The sequence below is a fragment of the Sceloporus undulatus genome, chromosome 7 (genome assembly GCF_019175285.1).
Source record: "Sceloporus undulatus isolate JIND9_A2432 ecotype Alabama chromosome 7, SceUnd_v1.1, whole genome shotgun sequence".
Lineage (NCBI taxonomy): Eukaryota > Metazoa > Chordata > Lepidosauria > Squamata > Phrynosomatidae > Sceloporus > Sceloporus undulatus.
Genome location: NC_056528.1, coordinates 5,336,244 through 5,358,048, shown reverse-complemented (window position 1 = coordinate 5,358,048; position 21,805 = coordinate 5,336,244). Strand labels below are relative to the sequence as shown.

The 21,805-nt window shown below is 44.5% G+C and overlaps 1 protein-coding gene across 2 annotated transcripts in view; it reads left to right on the top strand.

Annotated features, from left to right (window-relative positions):
- The window catches only part of MXRA8 (matrix remodeling associated 8), a 36,545-nt gene extending 15,570 nt beyond the window's left edge, over positions 1–20,975 (top strand). Inside the window, exons 1-10 of one of the 2 annotated variants that reach the window (XM_042479639.1) lie at positions 886–1,935; positions 6,791–6,814; positions 7,573–7,872; positions 8,804–8,905; positions 12,468–12,926; positions 16,071–16,229; positions 17,166–17,196; positions 17,466–17,542; positions 18,366–18,443; positions 20,009–20,975. In XM_042479639.1, coding sequence (XP_042335573.1) covers positions 1,887–1,935; positions 6,791–6,814; positions 7,573–7,872; positions 8,804–8,905; positions 12,468–12,926; positions 16,071–16,229; positions 17,166–17,196; positions 17,466–17,542; positions 18,366–18,443; positions 20,009–20,034 — 1,305 coding nt within the window. In that variant the 5' untranslated portion in view covers positions 886–1,886 and the 3' untranslated portion in view covers positions 20,035–20,975. Of the gene's footprint in view, positions 1–885; positions 1,936–6,790; positions 6,815–7,572; positions 7,873–8,803; positions 8,906–12,467; positions 12,927–16,070; positions 16,230–17,165; positions 17,197–17,465; positions 17,543–18,365; positions 18,444–20,008 lie in introns of those variants that run through there. The other variant, XM_042479638.1, reaches the window with a different exon arrangement.
- Positions 20,976–21,805: the final 830 nt, after the last annotated feature.

Genomic DNA, 21,805 nt, shown 5'->3' with positions numbered 1-21,805 from the left:
TGGTTGAGAACAGAGAACCAGATACAGAAGACGGAACTAAATTCTCCGGTCTCTTCAATAAGCAAAAGATTGCAGTCCTGTAATTGGGCTGAATTGATGGTGGAACTAAATTAGTGCAGTAGTGCATTTATTTCAGGATTATGCCTTGCTTATGTGTGCAAATTATTCCTTTTCTGCCAGTAAAGTGGATCCAAGATTGGCAGCTGGCAGTACAATGATTTAATCTGGCACCTCTGGATGTAGTTGTTGCCGTTGTGTGCCTTACAAGTTGTTTGCTTCCCGAGTTGTTTCCAACTTGTGGCAACCCTAAGGTGAACCTATCACGGGGTTTTCTTGGCAAGGTTTGTTCAGGGATGCCTTTTCCTCCGAGGCTGGGAGAATGTGACTTGTTCAAGATCGTCCAGTCATGGGTTTCTATGGCTGAGCCATAGGGATTCAAACCCTAGTTTCCAGTGTCATAGTCCAGCTCTCAGCTACATCACACTGGCTCTCTTTCTGAATGTGGTAGTTTGCCCTCATTCCCACCCAGCAGCATTGCTTCATGGAGCTTCGAAAGCTTGCAACAAGTATGTTGTGCATTTCAGTTGGCCAATAAAGGTATCATTGGCCCCATACAAACTGCCAAAATAAAGCTGCTTCGGGTCACTTTGGAGGTATGCTGTTTAAGTGATGCATGCGTCCTAAGTGTCTGGAAGCTGCGCCAAAGCTGCGCTCCAGTCCTTAGGACTGGATTGTGGCTTTGGCATGGCTTCCATACTCTAAGGATGCATGCATCATTTAAACAGCATAGCTCCAAAGTGACCCGAAGCAGTTTTATTTTGGCCTGTCTGTATTGGGCCATTGATGGATTCTTGTCTGTATTTGTTAAATGGCCAACACATGTTCTCTAGAAAAGACAATAACATATTTTGCAATGATAGGTAATAGAAGGCAGTAGGCATCTATCCAGATGCATGGCCCTGAGTCAGGAAGACCTGAGGAGAACACTTGAGAACAGGGGGACTTTGCTGTCTCCCATTCAAGGGGTTGCTATAAACTGAAGTTGATTTGATCACACCTAACAACAACAAAGCATAGGTCGTTGGACTGCAACTCCCAGCATTCCTCATACTGTCTTTGTCAGCTAAGACCTCCTGGTTGTTGTGGTTCAACAACATTTGGAGGGCCACAGATTGCCATTTGTGATTTAGGGCAGGAATTCTAATTCTAGAGTTGGACTTCGGGGAGGCAAACATCATTGCCGACCCACAGCAAACCATCAAGAGATCCACCTATAGATATCGACAATGTGCTTTCTGGCCAGCCATGTTCTAAGCTGGGGATGCAGAAGATTGCAGATGTTATGGCAAAGCAGAGTGCAGAAGTGGAGGAGGAAAGCATGAGTGTGGGAGAAAACGAGAGCAAACACAGAAGGGCCCAGAGACAGAAAAACAGAACCCAGGCCAACATCTGGTGAAATGTCAGCACAAGGCAAAAACAGCTGGATTTTGTCAATGCCCCAGAAAACGAATACCATCCCCAGGATGGAGGTGGGTGGGGCGGAGGTTGTTTTTGGAACTCAAAGCTTTAGGAGGCCAGCAAATCCGACTAGCTGAAAAACACCCCTTCGCCTTACATCAAAAGAAACTTTGGGAGTGAATGGTCAGATCGGATTTATGTCCTGTAGGAGTTGAGCTGTGTAAGGAAGAAGGAGAGGGAGAGTGTGCGAGGAGTTAACCACTTGTAGCTGGAGGCAGGGTTGCTGCATGGCCCTGTTTTTTGGGCTGTAAACTGATGAGATCATAAGTATTTTCTCAAGCAAGGAAGGCGAGCGGAGGAGAAAAAGGCCTAAAGACAAGTTAACGTTGCAGGAGAAAAGCAAAAGGAGAAGAGACTGCCCAGGAGCCATGGAGCAAGCCACCAAGAGCCTCTTGGCCCTGCTATTGTTTCTGCAAGGTACCGTATATACACTACTATAAGTCAACCTCACGGATAAGTCGAGGGCAGGTTTGGGGGCCAAAATTATTTTTGATATGACCTAAGGATAAGTCAAGGATAAAGCGTAGGGGATAAAGCAGTGATTCCCAACCTGGGGGTCGAGACCCCTTTGGGGTTCGAACGACCCTTTTACAGAGCATTGAAAAACACATATTTGCAAGTAGCAATGAAAATAACGTTATGGCTGGGGTCACCGCAACATGGGGGACTGTATTAAAGGGTTGCGGCATTAGGAAAGTTGAGCACTACTGATCTAAAGGATGAAGCAAAGGAAAACAATGCCAAAGAACTTGAACAGTAAGCTTTTCTGCAAGGTAAGCTTAAGTGGAGGCAGAGGGTTACCTTTTCTCTCCCTAGTCCCCCTTTTCTCCTGCTATTTGGAGCAAAAAGCGGATGGGGAGCATTTGGAAGGAGCTGCATCAAATATAAGGCTGGTTTTCAGTATTCGGTCTTGCTTGAAATGTGGGGAATTCTTTTAAGAACTTCGAAGGGGCATTTCATTGGAACAAGAGCATGTTATGTAAGGTTTCCACTAGCAGACATTTTACATTTTTTAACCAAAAGTATGCAGCTTTGCTTGGAGAGATTTCTTCCTTTTGAGAGTTGGAAGAACCGGGAACCAGGAAAATGTGATGGACTGGTTTAGGTTTTGAGCAGTAGAGTCCAAATAATGTATGGCTTTGTAATGCATGGTAAGGAGAGCTTCACCATTGCCTTTCCAGGCTCCAGCATGTTCTTCTGATGGAACATCTGTTCTTCATGAGGCTTCCCAGAGCAGAGGCATTTTGTCAGGGGCGACTGAGTATATTATCACTAGGGATGTAGTAGGGTTTTACCCGGATTCTCTTTATTGTTTCCACCTCTTTATTAGCTGTACTTCTGCACCTTTAACAAAAATAAGTGCCAAAACATCCTAGTAGATCTAGACTTTCCCAGCATTGTAATAAATGGGGGGAAACGTTTATTGTTATAGACCGATGGTGTGTCAGCTCACTGTTAGAGCAGAGGACCAAGAGCCGTAAAAAAGTTGGTAACTTAATTTAGGTCTGATACAGACAGGCCAAAATAAAGCTGCTTCAAGTAACTTTGGAGGTATGCTGTTCAAATGATACATGCATCCTAAGAGTCCAGAAGCCGCACCAAAGCCACACTCCAATCCTAAGGACTGAGGAGTGCAGCTTTGGTGCAGCTTCCAGACTCTTAGGACACATGCATTACTGAAACACCATACCTCCAAAGTGACCTGAAGCAGCTTTATTTTGGCCTGTCTGTATAGGGCCTTACATAATGTTTCTGCATGTTAGAGCAAGAAGGAGAGCCCTCCCTCCAGTCCATCTGCCTTGGTCCAGGCCTCAGTGGGAGAGAAGAACCACCGGACATGATCCCCTTCCCCACCACCATTCCCTTCTCCTTTTGTGTCGTGTCTTTTGAGATTGTAAGCCTGAAGGCAGGGCAATCTCTAAGCCGCTCTGAGAGCCAGTGTTGCCAACAAGCCTTGAAGATATTCCCTGGAACGTTTTACCAAAAATCCCCAGAATTCCCCACTATTTATTATTATTATTCAGTCAAAATCCCGGGAAAGAAATTAATTAAGTCCCCCAGATTCCGGGGAAAGGAAAATTTATATCATACTGCCTAAATTTTCTACTAGTGATTCAGTTTGTTGTTGTTGTTGTGTGCCTTCAAGTTGTTTCTGACTTATGGCACTCCTAAAGCAAATATTAACATGGTAGTTTCTTGGGTCCAGAACGGATGGGCCTTTCGTGATGCCCTCATCATGTGCTAGGGTTGCTTCATGACAAGGGCGTAAAAATGGCGGCACCCTATATACATGGGCGCCGCAATTGTTACGTAAGCGCTGTGTGGCGTCTGCACGGCGCCGTGTGGCGCTTATATAACAAGTGCACTAGTGGCACACTTATGCTGCCACCGCGGCATAAAAAGACCCCACGGCTGCGGCTTCCCGCTGGTGGAAAAGCAGGCGCTGGGAGGCCTCCCTTGGCATGTTTTTTCAAAGGGTTTGCCTTTGCTGTCCTCAGAGGCTGAGAGAGTGTGAGTTGCCTAAGGTCAGCCAGTGGGTTTCCATGGTCGAGCTAGGATTCGAACCTTAGTCTCCAAGAGTTGTAGTTCAACATACAAACCACTACACCAGGGTGGCTTCTTTTAGCGATTCAGTAGGGAACTGTAAAACCCTACTGAATGACTGCTAGGTCAAAGATTAAGAACCACTTGATCCTGCAGCCTGAAGACTGTAATCCAGGTTGTGCTATAGTTCAGGGAGGACTTGGAGAACAAAAGAATTTGAATACATTTTTTGTGGCATGTGGCACTCCAGGTCCCGGTGGAGTTAATGCAGCCCCCTAATCTGTGGCAGTTGCCCATCACTGCACCATGCAAATGCCATCCTGGTGCCTCAGGACAGGGCTAGCTGCGCTAACAAAAGCTCGGGCGACCTTAAGGTTTTGGCAATGGCTTGGGACTTCCTCTTAAGATGCTAGAGCATTAGCTACTAGAGCACTTGCAATTGGAGGTCTTTAAACAGAGGCTGGATGGGCATCTGTCAGGGATGCTATGATTGAGAGTTCCTGCATGGCAGAATGGGGTTGGACTGGATGGCCCTTGCAGTCTCTTCCAACTCTAGGATTCTATGATTCTAATTACCTAATAAAAGTCTACCTGACTACGCTTCAATTAGACACAAATGCTGGCAATTATTACTATTTTAAGCCAACGGCATTTGCCTTCCAGGCACCAGAAATGCCAAGAGTTTTCTGGCATTGTGCATGTGAAGGCATGTATGTCATTTTTGGCCGTTGCACTTAATATAAAGAACATGATTTCCCTTTCAGATTTTTCACATTCAATTTCTGACAAATCTATTAAATATATAGGCTTGGCCATCTTCCACGCAGCAGGAAACTCACCAGATGTGCTGTTTGCTCAGAACCTCATGTTCCATGAGCTATGAATAGCATGAAACACACCACATTCCTGGTGCTGGTTTTACCTGGTAGCGTGATAATTAATCCAGTTTGAGACTGCTTTAACTGCCCAATGCTAGGGGATTCTGGGGACTGTAGTTTTGTGAGACATTTAGCTTTCTTTGTCAGAGAGCTCTGGTTTGCCACAACAAACTACACTTCCTAGAATTCCCTAGCACTGAGTCAGGGCTCTTAAATCGGTCCCAAACTGGATTATTTCTGCAGTGAGTTTTGAACCTTGGACTTCCATCCAAGTTATTCCCTCAAGGCAGCCAAATACACAGGCAGCCCAAGGCCAGGGCAAACTATTTCAGGTGCAGCAACAGCTGCTGCTTCTGGGCTGGTGGATGTGGGTGCGGTGGACCTTCCCTTCTCATCTTCTTCTCCAGAGCATCTGCCCTCTCAGCCGCCAAGCCAAACTGGATCAAGCGCATGTCCTCAATGCACATCCAACTTGTCTAGACAGATCCATTGAACTTTCCAGCAGATGTCAGTACCCACTCATCCTATTCCAATTGCTCTTTATGCAACAGAAGCTCCATTTTCAGAAGCAATGTGCCTCTAAACATCTGTTGCTGGTAAAACTCAGTTGACAAGGGAGCACTGTTGATTCTGGACCTTCCGAAAGCATCTCTCACTGCCCCTTGTTGGGTACAGGATAATCGGCCCCATACAGACAGGCCAAAATAAAGCTGCTTTGGGTCACTTTGGAGGTATGCTGTTTAAATGATGCATGCGTCCTAAGGGTACAGAAGCTGTACCAAAGCGGCGCTCCAGTCCTTAGGACTGGACCATGGCTTTGACACGGCTTCCGAACTCTTAGGATGCATGCATCATTTAAGCAGCATACCTCCAAAGTGACCCAAAGCAGCTTTATTTTGGCCTGTCTGTATGGGGCCGGATGTTAGGCTAGATTGAACCTCAGCAAGATCAATGCTTAAGAAAGTTACTTATTGGACTACAGCTCCTGGAATCCTTCATCAGTATGGCCCCTACCCATGTTGGCTGAGGAAATCCGGGAGTTACAACCCTACTTACATTCCTGTGATATGTTTATTCTTATTTCTAATAAAATCACTTGTACAAAGATGGAGTGCATCCAGCCCTCAGATGTGGCTGGACTGCCTCTTTCATCACTCATCGTCATTGACTATGCTGGTCATACCCTAATGCAGATCCTCCCCTCCTAACCATTAAAACCGACCCAGATTCTTTAAGTTGGTGAACAGTGTGCAAATGTGTGCTTAATGCTATCCTCCAATACTTCACAGGTTATAAATTAGGAAGAACACTTAAGATAGGAAAGTGCAGCAGTTTACATCTGCCTGAATCTAGTCGCTTCTATACCTCCTCGCCTCCTCTTCCTCTTGCTGAGTTAGTTGAGTGCAAACTACGTTTGTTGAACTACTCAGTGTTAAGACGGAGGAAAGTGGAAGGAGGAGAGAGAAACCAGGGCATTATAAAAGCAGCAACTGAAAAAGTGGGATGACAGAGGATTAATGATTAGGACGGTTGGGATATGTCCTTTGTTTGAATCTTGCTGAGAAGAATTGGTGGGATAGTCAGTGGCCATCACCTTCACATAATTGGTGGCAGTGATGGGATCAAAAAGACCCATTGGGCTGCCATCTGAGAAAGTAGTCGGGTGGATGAGTCGCATAGTGAGATATTGGTGGCAGCGGTGGCACACCTTTAAAAGGGGTTAAAGGTTTAGAGACATTGTGACGATGGGAAGCAAGCAAATACTTTCTTTAAGCGGCTCATTATATTGACATTTCAGGTATCTGGGAAGGATAGAAACTAATATTTTTACTTTGCTTTTTCTCTTTCAGAGTCTGTTGTTCATCCTTATTCAGGTAATTCATTATAACAAAAATATACCACATTTTAAGCATTCAGGGCATGTCACCTGTAATCCTACCACAGCCCTAAGTAGCAGGCCACTATCATTATCTGTCTTTTACTGTGCTCTGCTATTGTCAGTGGTGGTTTTACTTGTAGTTCTCCCATCCAGATTTTCCACAGGTGCTATCATATCACCTCTTAACCTTCTCTTCTCCAGCCTAAACATCCCCAGCTCCTAAGCCATTCCTCATAAGGCTTCATGGTTTCCAGACCCTTCGCCCTTTTAGTCACCCTCCTTTGGACATGCTTCAGTCTCTCTCAGCATCCTCAGCACTCTTCTACAGCATAATGTCTCAAATGAATTGATTTTCTTCCTATTCGTTTTGAAACCATACATGGTAATAGCAAAAGCAATAGCTTGTACGATTCTAACTTTCATGCTCAGTTCTGGAGACCAGGATTCAAATCTCCACTCAAGAGCATGAGTTGCCACATTGGGCTGACACTAGCCCTAGTGCTAGGGTCACCTTAAGTGTGCTGCAAATCAGAAATGACATGAAGGCACACAGCAACAGCGGCCTTTAAGTCATTTCCAACTTACTGTGACCCTATAATGACTCTGTCACAGGGTTTTCATGCCAACTTGCTTCAAGGGACATTTGCCATTGTCTTGCTCTGAGGCTCAGAGTAGGTGAGTTGCTACAGGATTTCAGTCTGGGGCATGTTTTCCAATGTCGTTTTTCTTTCTCCGTTGCCTTTCCTGTTGTAGTTCCAGCAGATGCCTCTAATCCTGAGAGCGTAGTGGTGTCTGTTCTGAACATCACAGCCAAGGCGGGTTCTCGAACAGTGCTCTCTTGTAAGAGCTACCGGATGGTGTGGACGCAGGACCGGCTGAATGACCGCCAGCGCGTGGTCCACTGGGACCTCTACCGAAGCCAACTGGGCGCTGAGAGACTATGCGACATGTATTCTGCTGGGGACCAGCGAGTCTACAGTGGCTATAACCAAGGGCGGATATTCATGCCTGAAAACGCATTTGTGGATGGCAACTTCTCATTGGTGGTCAAAGGTACAAGGAACTAGAGCGATCTCAGGAGCCAAGGCTGGGAAAAGTTACTTGGTTGGATTAGAGCACTCAAAAAGTCTAGCTAACACGAATGGACTATTTACTGAACCCCATTGTAGAACTAGTAAAGTCCTCCCACCAATGACCATTCATGCTGTAGGAGGCATGACAGGAACATCTGGTTATGTCCCTATGGCCTGCCATGAAGTGACTAAAGCCTATTGGGATCCTCTGGAGGTTTCAGTGGCTGCGATAATTGCTTCTAACCTGGATACAGAGACATGGCTGGATGCTTCTTGCTCCCTCTTCAATATGACATCCCTTCAAATATTTAAACAGGGCTATCATATCACCCCTTAACCTTCTCTTTTCCAGGCTAAACATACCCAGCTCCCTAAGGCGTTCCTCATAGGGCATGGTTTCCAGACCCTTCACCATTTTAGTCTCCCTCCTTTGGACACGCTACAGTTTCTCCACATCCTTTTTAAATTGTGGTGCCCAGAACTGGACATAACATTCCAGGTGGGACCAGAATAGAGTGGCACTATAACTTCCCTGGATCTAGACACTATACTTCTATTGATGCAGCCTAAAATCGCATTGGCCTTTTTAACTGCCGCATCACACTGTTGACTCATGTTCAACTTGTGGTCTACTTGGACTCCTAGATCCCTTTCACACATAGTCTTCTTAATCCAAGTGTCCTCAATCCTATATCTATCATTTTTTCCACCCTAAGCGCAGTACCTTACATTTCTCCGTGTTGAATTTCATTTTGTTAGCATTGGCCCAGCTTTCTAGTCTATTCAGGTCATTTTGAATAACCTCACAAGGTCCTGTTCCATCTCCAAAATTCTGTGAATGTATTATCTTGATGCCAGTGTTCTCTTTTCCCCTCCTTTTCCCTCTCTTGCTTTATTTCATTTCAATCCAGACGTCGCCGAGAGTGACCAAGGCATTTATTCTTGCAATCTCCACCACCATTATTGTCATCTCTATGAAACAGTGCAAATCCAGCTTGAAGTCACCAAAAGAGGTAAGTAAATCTTTTTTCCCCCCTTTGTGCCAAAGAATTTGTGGCAGAACAGGGACAGAAAAGGGGGAGGCATGCATGCATGCTTACATGCGTAGTATTTTGCAGTGTTTTTGGTTGTTTGTTTTTGCTCCTTTACATGTTTCTCTTTTGTCGACTCATATGAAGCAACCTTTGATATGGGCCTTTTCGTGTGCAGAACAGAGCAAATGAATGGCTAGGGAACTGTAATTAAAATGCTTGTGGGCAGAGGAGCATTTCCTGCCTTGAGACTGTAGAAAAGACTTAAGAGGAACAGCAGCCATTCTTGCATGGAAAATGAATATTTGAACTCCAGGCTTTTGCAAGAGAGCCTTTAGCCTTGACCATGAGGATGGACAAAGAGTCCGGGAAAGGTTACTTTTAAAGACTCCAGTTCCCAGAGTCTTTAAAGACTACAGTTAGGAGGGTAGGAAAATATAAATCCCAGTGAAAACTGCTGGTTTTGCTTTATACATTATACAATGTGAGTTAGTGATGAGAATGTTGATCTGGCACTTAGGAGATCCAGTTTCTGGCCTGCCACTGCAGCATGCAAGTCACTGGATGATAGGGCTTCCGGAGTGAGAACTGGAGAGAACTTGCGCATATTTAATGGTTGTGCAAAAGAGGGAATTTCAGCAGGTGTTACTTGTTACCTGGTTGCGTGGCAAGCAACTTCTGAAATTCCCTCTTTGGTAGTTGTTGTTAGCTACCCCTGAATGGACCTCAACTCATGGTGACCCTGTGCATAAGGTTGCAGATTGGGCTCAGGGATGGGAGTAATGCTGGCAAAGGGGTGGCCCCACTTGGGGAGATGGCCCACGAAGGGACCCTTGCTGAGGAGGCCACAGCTCCATCAGGCCAAGCCCAGAGACTGAAGAAGGGCCCTCCTTCCGGTCCATCTGCCATTGCCTCGGCCTCAAAGGGAGAGAAGAACCATTGGACTTGAACCCCTTCTCCACCGCCATTCCCTTCTCCTTTTGTGTCATGTCTTTTGAGATTGTAAGCCTGAGGGCAGGAAACTGTAAGTAACCATTTGTTCTGAGAGCATTTGTGGCTGAAGAGCAAGGTAGAAATACTCCAAATAAACCTCTTCTCTCCCAAAAAGTGAAAATGCATCATCAGCCAGTGAAGAATAGGGGTTCAGCTCACCAACAGAAGCAGAAAATAGAGCAAAAGAGAGGATGCATGCAGAGATTTAAGCGGAAATTTAACCATGCCGTATGAGGAACCATGCCTTATGAGGAATGACTTAGGGAGCTGGGGATGTTTAGCCTGGAAAAGAGGTATTTAAATACTTAAAGGGATGTCATATTGAGGAAGGAGCAAGCTTGTTTTCTGCTGCTCCAGAGACTAGGAGCTGGAACAATGGATGCAAGCTCCAGGAAAAGAGATTCCACCTCAACATCCTGACAGTAAGGGCCGTTCGACAGTGGAACAAACTTCTTCCTTGGAGTGTAGTGGAGTCTCCCTCCTTGGAGGTCTTTAAGCAGAGGCTGGATGGCCATCTGTCAAAGATGCTTTGATTGTGAGTTCCTGCATGGCAGAAAGTGGTTGGACTGGATGACCCTTGCGGTCTCTTCCAACTCTATGTTTCTATGAAAGTGTTTGTTCTAAGCTTCACATTTTTAGTGAGAAAGAAAGTTTAAAACATGAGAGGCTCTTTAGTTTTGGAGTAAGGCAGTGGTGGGAAAATGTGTTTAGGGAAGCCTTGCATACTTCATCTGCACAGCAGCTCTATTAGGTAGCTTAGGGTGAAAGGTAGAGCCAAGTGATGATCAGCCAGTGAGTTGGATGGATGAGGGGATTTTTGAATTTCGCTCTTTCCAGTCCAAGTCTGTCTGACACCATGTCTGTCCATGACACCACAAAGCCCTTGTTTGTGACTCATTGTGATTTGCTGCGCCAGGAAAGCTTTGATACACTTGGTACAGTCATGCCATTCTTCTCCTTTAAAGTGAATAAACCCATATTTTTGCCCAGCTACTTTTAAAATATGCCTTCAAACTGTTTCAATTTGGCAAGAACAGCCACAATCAGTCCTCTGCCGTGCCAATTTTTCAGCTACTTTTAAAATGAGACATTTTAAAATGTCTCAGTTTCTCTCTCCTCCCACTTTCCTCTTTGTTCCTTGCTTATTCAGTTGCTGCAAACAGTCCAAAATGCAAAAGCAGTTTGCACTTAATTGACTTAGCAGAGAGTAGGGGAAGGTGGTGCTCCTGCCTTGCTCTTCCTAGGAGGATCAGGCAAAAGAAGCTTCTCCTAGTTTGTGTGTTTTTCCTTATTAATAATGTTTGTGACCTTGATCACAATCGGATGTGGCTTGGCCACATGTGCCACATCATCTGTGAAATGTTGGAAGGTGTGGCTGCTCTGGATCTGGTACTGCCTGTGTATTTCTTCTGCAGCTTTTCTAACCCCTATTCAGCTGATACGCAAAGGCATACTGAAGAAGCTGTCAGATGTAGGGTGACAAGGTACAGTGGACCCTTGTTATATGCTGGGGTTTGGTTCCAAGATCCACAGTGGATAACAAAATCCGTGGATGCTCAAGTCCCATTAAATATAATGGCATAGCAAAATGGTGTCCCTTATAAAAAGTGGAAAATCAAGGTTTGATATTTGAAATTTATACTTTTAAAAACATTTTCAAACCATGGATGCTTGAATCCGTGTATAAAAAAATCAGTGTATAAGAAGGGCTGACTATTCTCTTTTATAGGGAACAATCCTCTGTGGCTGTCAAAGGACAGTCCTCTTTTAAAAAGTGCTCTCAAGTTTAGGAGTCGGTAACTTGCAGAGGCAGCCATTTCTCCCTTGCGCAGCTCCTTTTGTCTCCATTGTGCACCATTTTGGCCAATTTTCATCTGTTGTTGTTGCTGTTGTTTATTCAGAGTTAGGTGGCTGAGGCTCTGGAGTTGTGGAAAAAGTGATGCATTTTACTATATTTTGTGCAAAAAAATTGCTTGAAATATTGATGTGAATTTTTGTTTAAATGTGGCAGGGTTTGGAGCATTGCGGGCCATACTTTGGGGGTCGAAGAGCCACATGCAGCCTATGAGCAGTACTTTGCCCATGCCTGCTCTAGTCAAAGGGTTGTCCAGCCGATGTCTAAGCTCTGTAAAGAAGCATAAGGAAGGAGATCAGGGACCTCATAGCTTCCCATTCGCAGCCAGCACCTGAACAGCAGCTTCAGCAGGTGCATAGGTCATAGGATCATAGAATAGATCTTCACAGTCTCCTATAGTGTGGTGAGGTGTGGTATAAACTCTATGATTCCATATGAATCAACATGTGCAGTTTTATAGAAAATAGTGTCTTATTCTGCATGATTTCTTGGTGTTGTGTGCTTTCAAGTCGTTTCAAACCTATGGCGACCCTATTGCTTTTTGTTGATAGTCACCCTGACAGCACAGCTTTAGCACTTTCCTATCTAAAGAAAGTGATCCAGGAAAGGTTTGTGTTGTATCTCACAGTTTGACTGGTGCATATTGTGTGAAATGCTACCTAGGTTCTCTTGTGTGTCTGTGAATATTTTTTACAGCCAGAGAAGTGCACAGTTATTGGGACGGAGAGAAGCCTGTGGTTGTGGCCCTGAAAGGGAGCACCGTAGTACTCCCCTGTATCAACCGGAACCAAGTTTGGACTGAGCGGCATGATGAGGAGGATCAGCAAGTGGTCCACTGGGACTGGCAGCCCCCAGGAGTGCCTCATGACCGGGCGGATCGTCTCATTGACCTCTATGCCTCTGGAGAAGGGCGCTCTTACGGGCCTCTCTTCATACGTCAAAAGATGAACATCACTGAGAAGGCCTTTGCCCTGGGTGACTTTTCTCTGAGGATAGCCAGTTTGGAGATGGCAGATGAAGGCATCTACTCTTGCCATCTTCACCATCACTACTGCGGCCTTCATGAACGTAGACTTTTCCATGTCTCTGTTGTGGAGCCAGAACCAGAGAGGAAGGTGGTGGTGAATCTCACCCGCTCCAATCCACCGGTTGCAGGTAGGTAATTCATTCAGTCATACAATCACAGGAACTCAAAGGTCAGTCCATGGTTACTCAGAATGGTAGCTGGGTTGGTCCATAAGTTATTGGCTACTGGTCCATGGAAAGTTTCCAGGAAAGAAAGGTACAGTTGGAATTAGGAGGCACAAATACGGTACTGGTCCATGGTACATTGGGAAGAAATACTGCCAGTCTCCCAGGCCAAATACCTTAGGAAACACTGGTCTAGTCTAACCCACGGGTCTAGTCTAACCCACTTCATCCATCCTGGTTTCTTGAGACACCTCCCATTTTTCTTCCTCATTGGAACGGTTTTAAATTGTGCCTTCAGTATCTCCCTTTTGAGAAACTCCCATCCATCCCGAACTCCCTTTTCTTTTAGTATTTCTGACCACCGGATCACTCCAAGTATTTCCCAAGTTTACTGAAATCAGCTTTCCTAGAGAATAGAATGCGTGTCTGACTATGCCTGGCTTCTCCTTTCCACTGTATAACAAACTCCAGGAGAACATGGTCACTTCCACCTAAGGATCCCACCACTTGGGCACCCCATTAACCAAGTCATCCTTGTTGGTTAGGATCAGATCTAAAATAGCTGACCCCCTTGTTGCCTCTTCCACGTTTTGGACAATGAAATTGTCTTCCAGGCAAGTGAGGAATTTGCTAGGTTTTGGCTGAAAGACATAGCTCTTCATTTATTAATATTTTAAAATATTTTTCAAGGTTTTATTATTTACTGGATGCTTAATATCAAACCTAAAATGTTCCAATTTTTAAATAAAGGGTTGGTTGTCCTTCTACATTTACAGAGAACAGCCTGTTTTATGTTGCTAATGGCAGAATGACAGGTCCTTTATGGCAGCGTTCCTTAACCTAATGCCCTCTTACCTTAGATGTGTTGGATTGCAACCCCCAGCATCCCAAGTCAGCAGTAGCTCTACTGGGCAGCCCAGTACATCTGGAAGGTGCCAGGTTCATGCTCCCAAACATTTCTTAATTGAAGACTGGCACACATGCACCCAAGCAACATCAGACTGTGGTCAAGATGGGGAAGAATGTGTAAACTAGGTGAGGCTGCAGCAGGTTGCATTTACCTGAGTCTACAAGGAAAGGAAGATACTGCCAGCCTCCTCCTGCTGACGTTTGAGGGCAAATGACTTTTCTATTTGAACCCAGTTTGCAGCAATGGAAGTAAACTGAGGACAAAGGAGGAAAGAGGGGAGAGAAACTGGGACAGCTTAAAAGCAGCTGTAAAAATAGAAAAGCAGGGGATTAATTGAGACTGTCCCTAAGAAACTGGGACGGTTTTGGGGTACGCAGGTTGGAGAGCCCAACCTGATGACAACTGCAGTCCTAATAGGAGCAAGTTAAGGCCTGTTACAGACTGCCAAAATAAAGCTGCTTGGGGTCTCTTTGGAGGTATGCTGTTTAAATGATGCATGCATCCTAAGAATCCGGAAGCTGCACTCTTAGGACCCATGCGTCATTTAAACAGCATACTTCCAAAGAGGCCCGAAGCAGCTTTATTTTGGCAGTCTGTAACAGGCATTTCACAATTCCATCCCTGACCTAAAAGCAGAGAAAACTAAAGAGAAAGAAGGGCACACATACAGGAATTCATTTCAGTGGTAACCAGGAAAATGGACCAAATTCTCAAGGGAATCTGTTTCAAAGCAATGAAAAATATGGGTGGGGTGTGGCTATGGATTGCTATATATTTCCCACTGTGAGCTAAGGATGGAATTTGCTGCGCTGCAGAAACCAGCCCAGGGAGAACTTGCTGAATCGTTGGAATATTATTTGATATGCTTTTATCTTTTCCATTTTGGGATGGGGGCGAACCTCTCACTGATCTATTCCCCCCATCTCCAGGTCCCTATACGAAGCGTAATGGGAAATGGTTCCTTGTTTACTCAGTGAGATGTCTCCTCAATCCTTGCGATTTGGTATAAATTCCTGCAGGCGTAGGACTTGGAAAGAAGAACTTAAAGAGACACGGAGCTAGAAAGCTTCTCCCTAGGATCCGCTTAACCCTGGGCACAGCTCCAAGGCTGGAATGGTTTTCTAGACAGGAAATTTTATTCCGCTTACAGTATCAACAGAACCTAATTCTATTTTTGTTCACCCTGCCATCAGATTTGGAGTTAACTCTCTGCTTTTCGGTAGGAGGTTCTTGACACTGACAGCTATAAGCCATCTGTTCCTGGTTATGAATTATTTGTATTTTGAGATCTCTCTTTCCTAAGACGTGGAAAGGAACATTTACTGCAGATAGACGGAGTTACTGGTGTCACTGTTGTTGTTGTTGTTATACTATCCAAAGCCTATGTGGCATTTTGCTGGCTGGGTTTGCCTTGGAGTTCTCAGAACCCCAGCATCTCTTGAAACATGTGGATAGCAGGACTGTGGGTTATGTCCCTCCCCATCCTCCTTGGACCAGACTGCTGGTATCTCAAAGATAACATCTGTAACTGCTTTGCCTTGAGTGAGGGCTGATGCATAAAGAACATAAGAAGTGCTCTCTTGGATCAAACTTTAGTCTGGCATCCTGTTTCCTACAGAGCTTGGGGGCAGGGGGGTTGCATATTTGTTAAAGATCACTCCTAGAATTGCAGAACCTTCCACACTACACAATAATCACCCTATGATTTCACTTTAACTGCCATGGCTACATCCTCTGGAACTTGAGGTTTTTAGTTTGGGAGCTCTCTGTCTAATTCTCAGTTCCCAAAGTGCAAATCCCAGGATTCTGTAGGATGCAGCCATGATGGTTAAACTGGAATCATAGTGTGAAAGAGCATAACCTCCAACATTTTGGAGATGAAACTTGGCCATCTTGACCACACTCTGATGTTGCTTGGCCACTTGTTTCCTGGTATCATCTGTGAAATATTGAAGGGTACTGAGAGCCTTGAGAGAAGGACTACGACTCTGGAGATCAGGGTTCGATTCCCCACTCGGCCATAGAAACCTGAGGTTTGCCCTTATTTGTTTCAGCACATTATCCTATGCGCAATGTAAGAGCCAAATAATTCTAGTATAGTATAAATGCAACCAGGACTCATTTCTTCCTCTCCCTTATCCTAAGAAGACCTGCTAAGCAATTGTCTTGTTTTCTTTTTCCCACTTCTCACAATGCAGACCCAAATGCAGGACGCAGCCACAATGTCATCAATGTCATTATTCCCGATAGCCGTGCTCATTTCTTCCATCAGCTGAGCTACATTCTGCCAACGCTGTTGCTCTTCATCCTACTCCTGATCCTTGTGATCCTCATCACTCACAAACACCGGAGGAGAGGTGGGTCTTTGGACCATTTTTGGTAGTCTATTTCTTCTCTCTGTCCCTGTTGATTTGGTGGAACAGTACTTGGAGGTGCCAGGCTTTGCAGCTATCGGGTCTTTAATGTTGCAAGTGCTGCAAGGCTATTGACAAAAGTACAGAGCTATAACGCAGACACTTTCCCTCTCCTGTAGTGTAAACATAACTGTGAACCATATCAAACTCTCAGTTCCAGACCTACATCACCTCTTCCCTTCACTTCTGGGACTTTTCCTGAACTTTCCTACTCAATCTTCATATTCCTTCCATAGCTCTGGCCACAGGACCACCTGCCTACTCCTCCTTCAGATGTACTCTCCCCTTTTTCTGGGAACTAGGGACTCCTGTGCCTCTTCTGTATGCCTTACTAGTCCTCCTGGGACTCTGCCTCCTTTTGTTGGTTCTGCAACCTTCCCAGTCTCTCTCCATCCTGACCAACTCCTCTTCTCCTCCACTTGCTTCAGTCTCGTTCTCCTCTTACTTATTTGCTCCTAAACCCCAAGCTTCTCCCTGCCCTGCTTGTCTTCCCTCCTTTCTCCTCTCACCAGTTTCCCACCATCCGTCTTGCTCTGCTGTTGGCTCCTGTGATGTCTCACTTCCTCAGCCCATGGCCACCATCCCTTCCCCTTTCTATGGCCACCATCACTCCTTCATTCCTCCTTCCTCTCCTTACCCCATTCTCCTCTCCCTTTGCTTTGTCCATTTCCCTTTCTCTGCTTCTCCTGCTCACTGTCTGGGATGCTTGCCATTTTTCAATCTAGCAACCTTACTCTGCAGACTAGTGTTTGAGCAAAAGCTATTATGAAGACTCTGGTTTGTTGCAGCAGCTTCTTAACTTGTGCAAAAACTCTCCATGGACACTGAAGTCCCTGTGTTGATGCAACTGTCTATACCCTTCTTTTCTCTCCTTTATAGGTTCGGAGTACAACGTGAAGAAGTATGATGAGTAAGTAGGAACTCTGCATGCGTTAGACATACCATAGAATGACTTGGAAGACATCCTAAGGGCCATCCAGTCCAACCCTTTGCCATGCAAATCCAGTCAAAGCATTCCTGACAGATGGATCTGTTTAAAAACCTCAACCTCCACACTGGAACAATATGAATATGAAAGGATGTTTGATTTGATATTAAAAGCTGGAAATGCATCACACTAAGCTGACCATTTATATATATATATATATAAGTAAAGTATCTCCTCTTTTGCTTTTCCAGGAAAGATATCAATCTTAGAGAGTTCCCAGTTGATACAACAGATTTGTCCAACTATAAAAATGAAGACATTAGGCTGGGTGAGTAAGTGATAGAGTCCAGTTTTGAGGGCAGGTAGACTGCTATCAGTTGGCATGGTCAGTGACTTGAGATGATAGATACACTTGTCCCTCTGTATTTGCTAGGGTTAGGGGCACAAGACCCCCATGAATATGGAAAAACTGCAAATAATGAAAACATTGAGAGGACACCTCTCTAGGAATCTCTCGGTCTTCCAGTGCAACTCTGTGGCCAATATCTGCCAGACATTGACCATAGAGTTGCACTGGAGGAGCTACAAATGCCTAGTGGAGTATCCTCCCTAGGAATCTCTAGGTCTTTCAGTGCAACCTTTAGTTAAAGTTGACCATAGAGTTGTACCGGGGGACCTAGATATTCCTAGAGAGAACATATTAATCAAATCCGTGAATAATCAAAGCCGCAAATATCAAAGCTGCAAATATGGAAGGATGAGTCTATTGTCCAACCTTCGGAGATCACTTATGGATCTCCAAATTGGAAGAGATGCTTAGCATATATTTTGCAGAGGCCCTCCTGTAAGTGGTAAAAGGTGTGTATATGTGTGTGTGATTTGTGTGCAATTTAGTGTGCTTTGTTTTGTGATCCTGCTTTGAAATTTAACCAGACTTCATTGGCAAGACTGATCTGGCTAAATGTAATTTGGGGAGATAAAATGGGTTGATCATAGGGAATGCAAATTCATTTTGATTTCTAATTGGGAGAATCTCCCAAATCTTCATTTTGGGAGAAAGGTGGGGTATAAATCCAACAAAGAAAGAAACAAACCAACATCATGGCAAGTCAGAGAGCAGGTTTCTGATCAGAGTACCTTGTCTGTTACAGATTACAAGAACAATATTCTGAAGGAGAAGGCTGAACAAAACAGGGTCCTCCCAGCCAAAAACATTGATCTAGATAAAGGTGAGAAGTTGTTGGGGATGGAGGGTTGTGAGACGGGAAAGGGTGCATTATACTTTGGTTTCAGCAAAACCGACCACAGATAGAGGAGGACAGTTCAGATAGTTTAAGGCAAAGCAACATGCCTGCGAAGCTGGTTCCATCTCTAGTCTCTCATCACCCCACCACAACGTATTTCCAAAGGGTTTATTATGAGCTAGGATAGATTTTAGCTAGCTCTTGAGTCACTCTTTCCCTCTGGGTGGAATTCAATCTGCAGATTCCAAGATGCCAACAAAACCTTCACTGGCCACTCCACTTTTCCAGCTTAGCTTTAGGAGTTCTGGGCAAATTTACATTGCAAACTTAAAAATGCATACACCTTCTAGTAAGCTGGGCCACTGCCAATAGGCAGATAGGCAGTTGAGTTGTTACGCTTTGAATCACATAATCATAGAGTTGGAAGAGAACTCAAGGGCCATCAAGTCCAACCCCTTGCCATACATCATGAGAACACCAAGGATTACCATTTATTTACACAGGACCTACTTCCAGTTCTGAATGCTTTTCGCCCTGGATGCTCAGGGCCTGGGGTAGTTCTGGCTTGGGATAGATTAACCCAGATCTGATCCATACCTGTAATTCTGATCAAGACTACGTACCCTCCAATGTTTCACAGATGGAAACTAGGACATGTGTGGCCAAACAACATCACAGTGTGGTCAAGGTGGCAAAAGTTACCAACTAGAAAGAACCCACAAAGGAAGGGCAAGACACTGCACCCTTTCCTCTTCTCTCCCCACTTCTAGTTAACTGACTCAGGCATCCCTTGACTGAGGCCTGTTATAGACTGCCAAAATAAAGCTGCTTGGGGTCTCTTTGGAGGTATGCTCTTTAAATGATGCATGGATCCTAAGAGTCTGGAGGTCGCATCAAAGCCACACTCCATTCCTAAGCACTGGAGTGCAGCTTTGATGCAGCTTCCGGATTCTTAGGATGCATGCATCATTTAAACAGCGTATCTCCAAAGAGACCCCAAGCAGCTTTATTTTGGCAGTCTGTAACAGGCCGTAGTTTGCTTTTCTTTTAATTGAAGACTGGCACAGTCTTGAAGCTGCACCAAAGCTGCACTCCGGTGCTTAGGAATGGAGTGTGGCTTTGGCGCGACCTCCGGACTCTTAGGACCCATGCATCATTTAAACAGCATGCCTCCAAAGAGACCCGAAGCAGCTTTATTTTGGCAGTCTGTAACAGGCATAACTGTCCAAACAAAGTCTTCCCTTGGCATATACACCACTAAGGATTCCCACCAAGCCCCCACAAGTCCTAAATCGGGCCTGGCTCTTCTTCTTTGGCGCAGCTTCAGGCCGCATTCAGGACGTGCATCATGTACTGTAGCCTGAAACCATGTCATTTTGCCTGTGCGTTTCGAGCCTTTTGTGTTGAGCGAGGAGGGCTGAGAACATGGCAACCCTATACTCACAATATCTAACGTGTGTGTGTGTGTGTACATGATTCAGTGGGAAGTAGTTCCATCACAAACACAACTTTTATTCCAATAAACCTTTTCTCTCCTTTTTTGCTTTCAGAGTTCAGGAAAGAATACTGTAAGTGAAAATGGCAATTGCAAGCGACTGGCTGGACCAGAAGCTCCAACTGGAATTGAAAGAACAAGAGAAGGCTTTGTTCTTCCTTTTTAAAATGTACTACCTTCAGTTACTGAACCTTCTCTGTAGGCTTCCTTCCTGTCTTGTTGGGAGAACCAAAGGCATAGATGATGATACCTGCAATCCTATACGCCAACTCTCCCCCCAGCCTTGTTCTTTCCAGATGTGCTGCACTACAACTCATATCATCCCTAGACACTGCAACACCTCTGGAGAACACCAGGTTGGAAAACAATTACACATTTACATGGGAGTAAGTCCCATTGAGGTTGATAGGCCTTTCATCTGAGTAGACAGGTACAGGGTTGCATTGTTATACTTCCTCTTTATTATCCTATATAATGCTATTTTAAGGAGGGGGGTATCTTTTTTGTTTCTTGATGGGTTTGCTAAATCTCTTCCCTATCCCCATCCTTTTTGATTTTACTTTCTTTGTTCAACTAATTATTTGAACAAGTTAGGAATTATATTTTGAAGGGTTTTTTTTAATTAAAGAAAAGCTTTTTTTGTGTAATAAGCTGAAAATGTAGAGGCTTGGATGTCTGTTAAACCTAGAACAGATCATGTACTATTCCTCATCACGGCAATATTTCTCTCCCCAAAAGACAATTGCCTTGACCTGACTGTGTATATATTGGATCTCCTTGGCTTTTGTGTTGCACAGACCTCTTTGTCACAACCTTTGGGCAAAGAACTTGACTTGGTTCATATTTTAGTCTGCTCCAATCCAAGGCCATCCAATAGCACCAATTTATTTAAATCCTCAAATAACACAATGAAGCAAAAAAGGACATGGCTGCAATTTATATAACATACATCAGTGGCTCTCAAACATTTTACCCTTGTTGACCCCCTTTACATCTAAATGCACCCCCCACACTTCGCATAGTATATGAATAAAAAGATTTTGTTTGTTTAGTGTGTGTATTTTCATTCACACATTCATGTATATTCATTTATTATAAGAAAATAGCTCTCCTCCGTCTCCTTCGGTGCAGAGGCTCCAAGTGCCTTCCTTGCCTTTCTCTGTGCCTCCAGGATAGGAAAGGTTTGGGGGTCAACAAATTTATTGATCAGTCGGCTGACCATATCAATAGAATACTAAATATGGTTAGAAAATTACAACATATAAAATACAAGATAAAAAAAATATCAAAATGGAAAGGTTTGGGGGAAGGAAGAGGAGGAGGAGTGGGGGAACAGGGCCTCCAAGTCTCGCACTCGCTCCAGGGTCCCACCATTGGAGGAACCATTGCTTTGATTGTGATTTCCTGCATGGCAGGGGGTTGGACTGGATGGCCCTTGTGGTCTCTTCCAACTCTATGATTCTATGATTCTATGAAAACCACTGACCGACACCAGTGTAATTGCAGAAAGATGGCTGTAGAAAGAAAACAGTGACCTGGAAAGCAAGAATCTAAATCTGAGAATCTATGGCCTGTTACAGACTGCCAAAATAAAGCTGCTTTGGGTCTCTTTGGAGGTATGCTATTTAAGTGATGCATGGGTCCTAAGAGTCCAGAGGTTGCGCCAAAGCCACACTTCATTCCTAAGCACTGGAGGGCAGCTTTGGTGCAGCTTCTGGATTCTTAGGATGCATGCATCATTTAAACAGCATGCCTCCAAAGAGACATGAAACAGCTTTAGTTTGGCAGTCTGTATATCAGGATTAATAATGGATGGATAGAAGGGTGGTAACATGAAATATGATACAGGCAT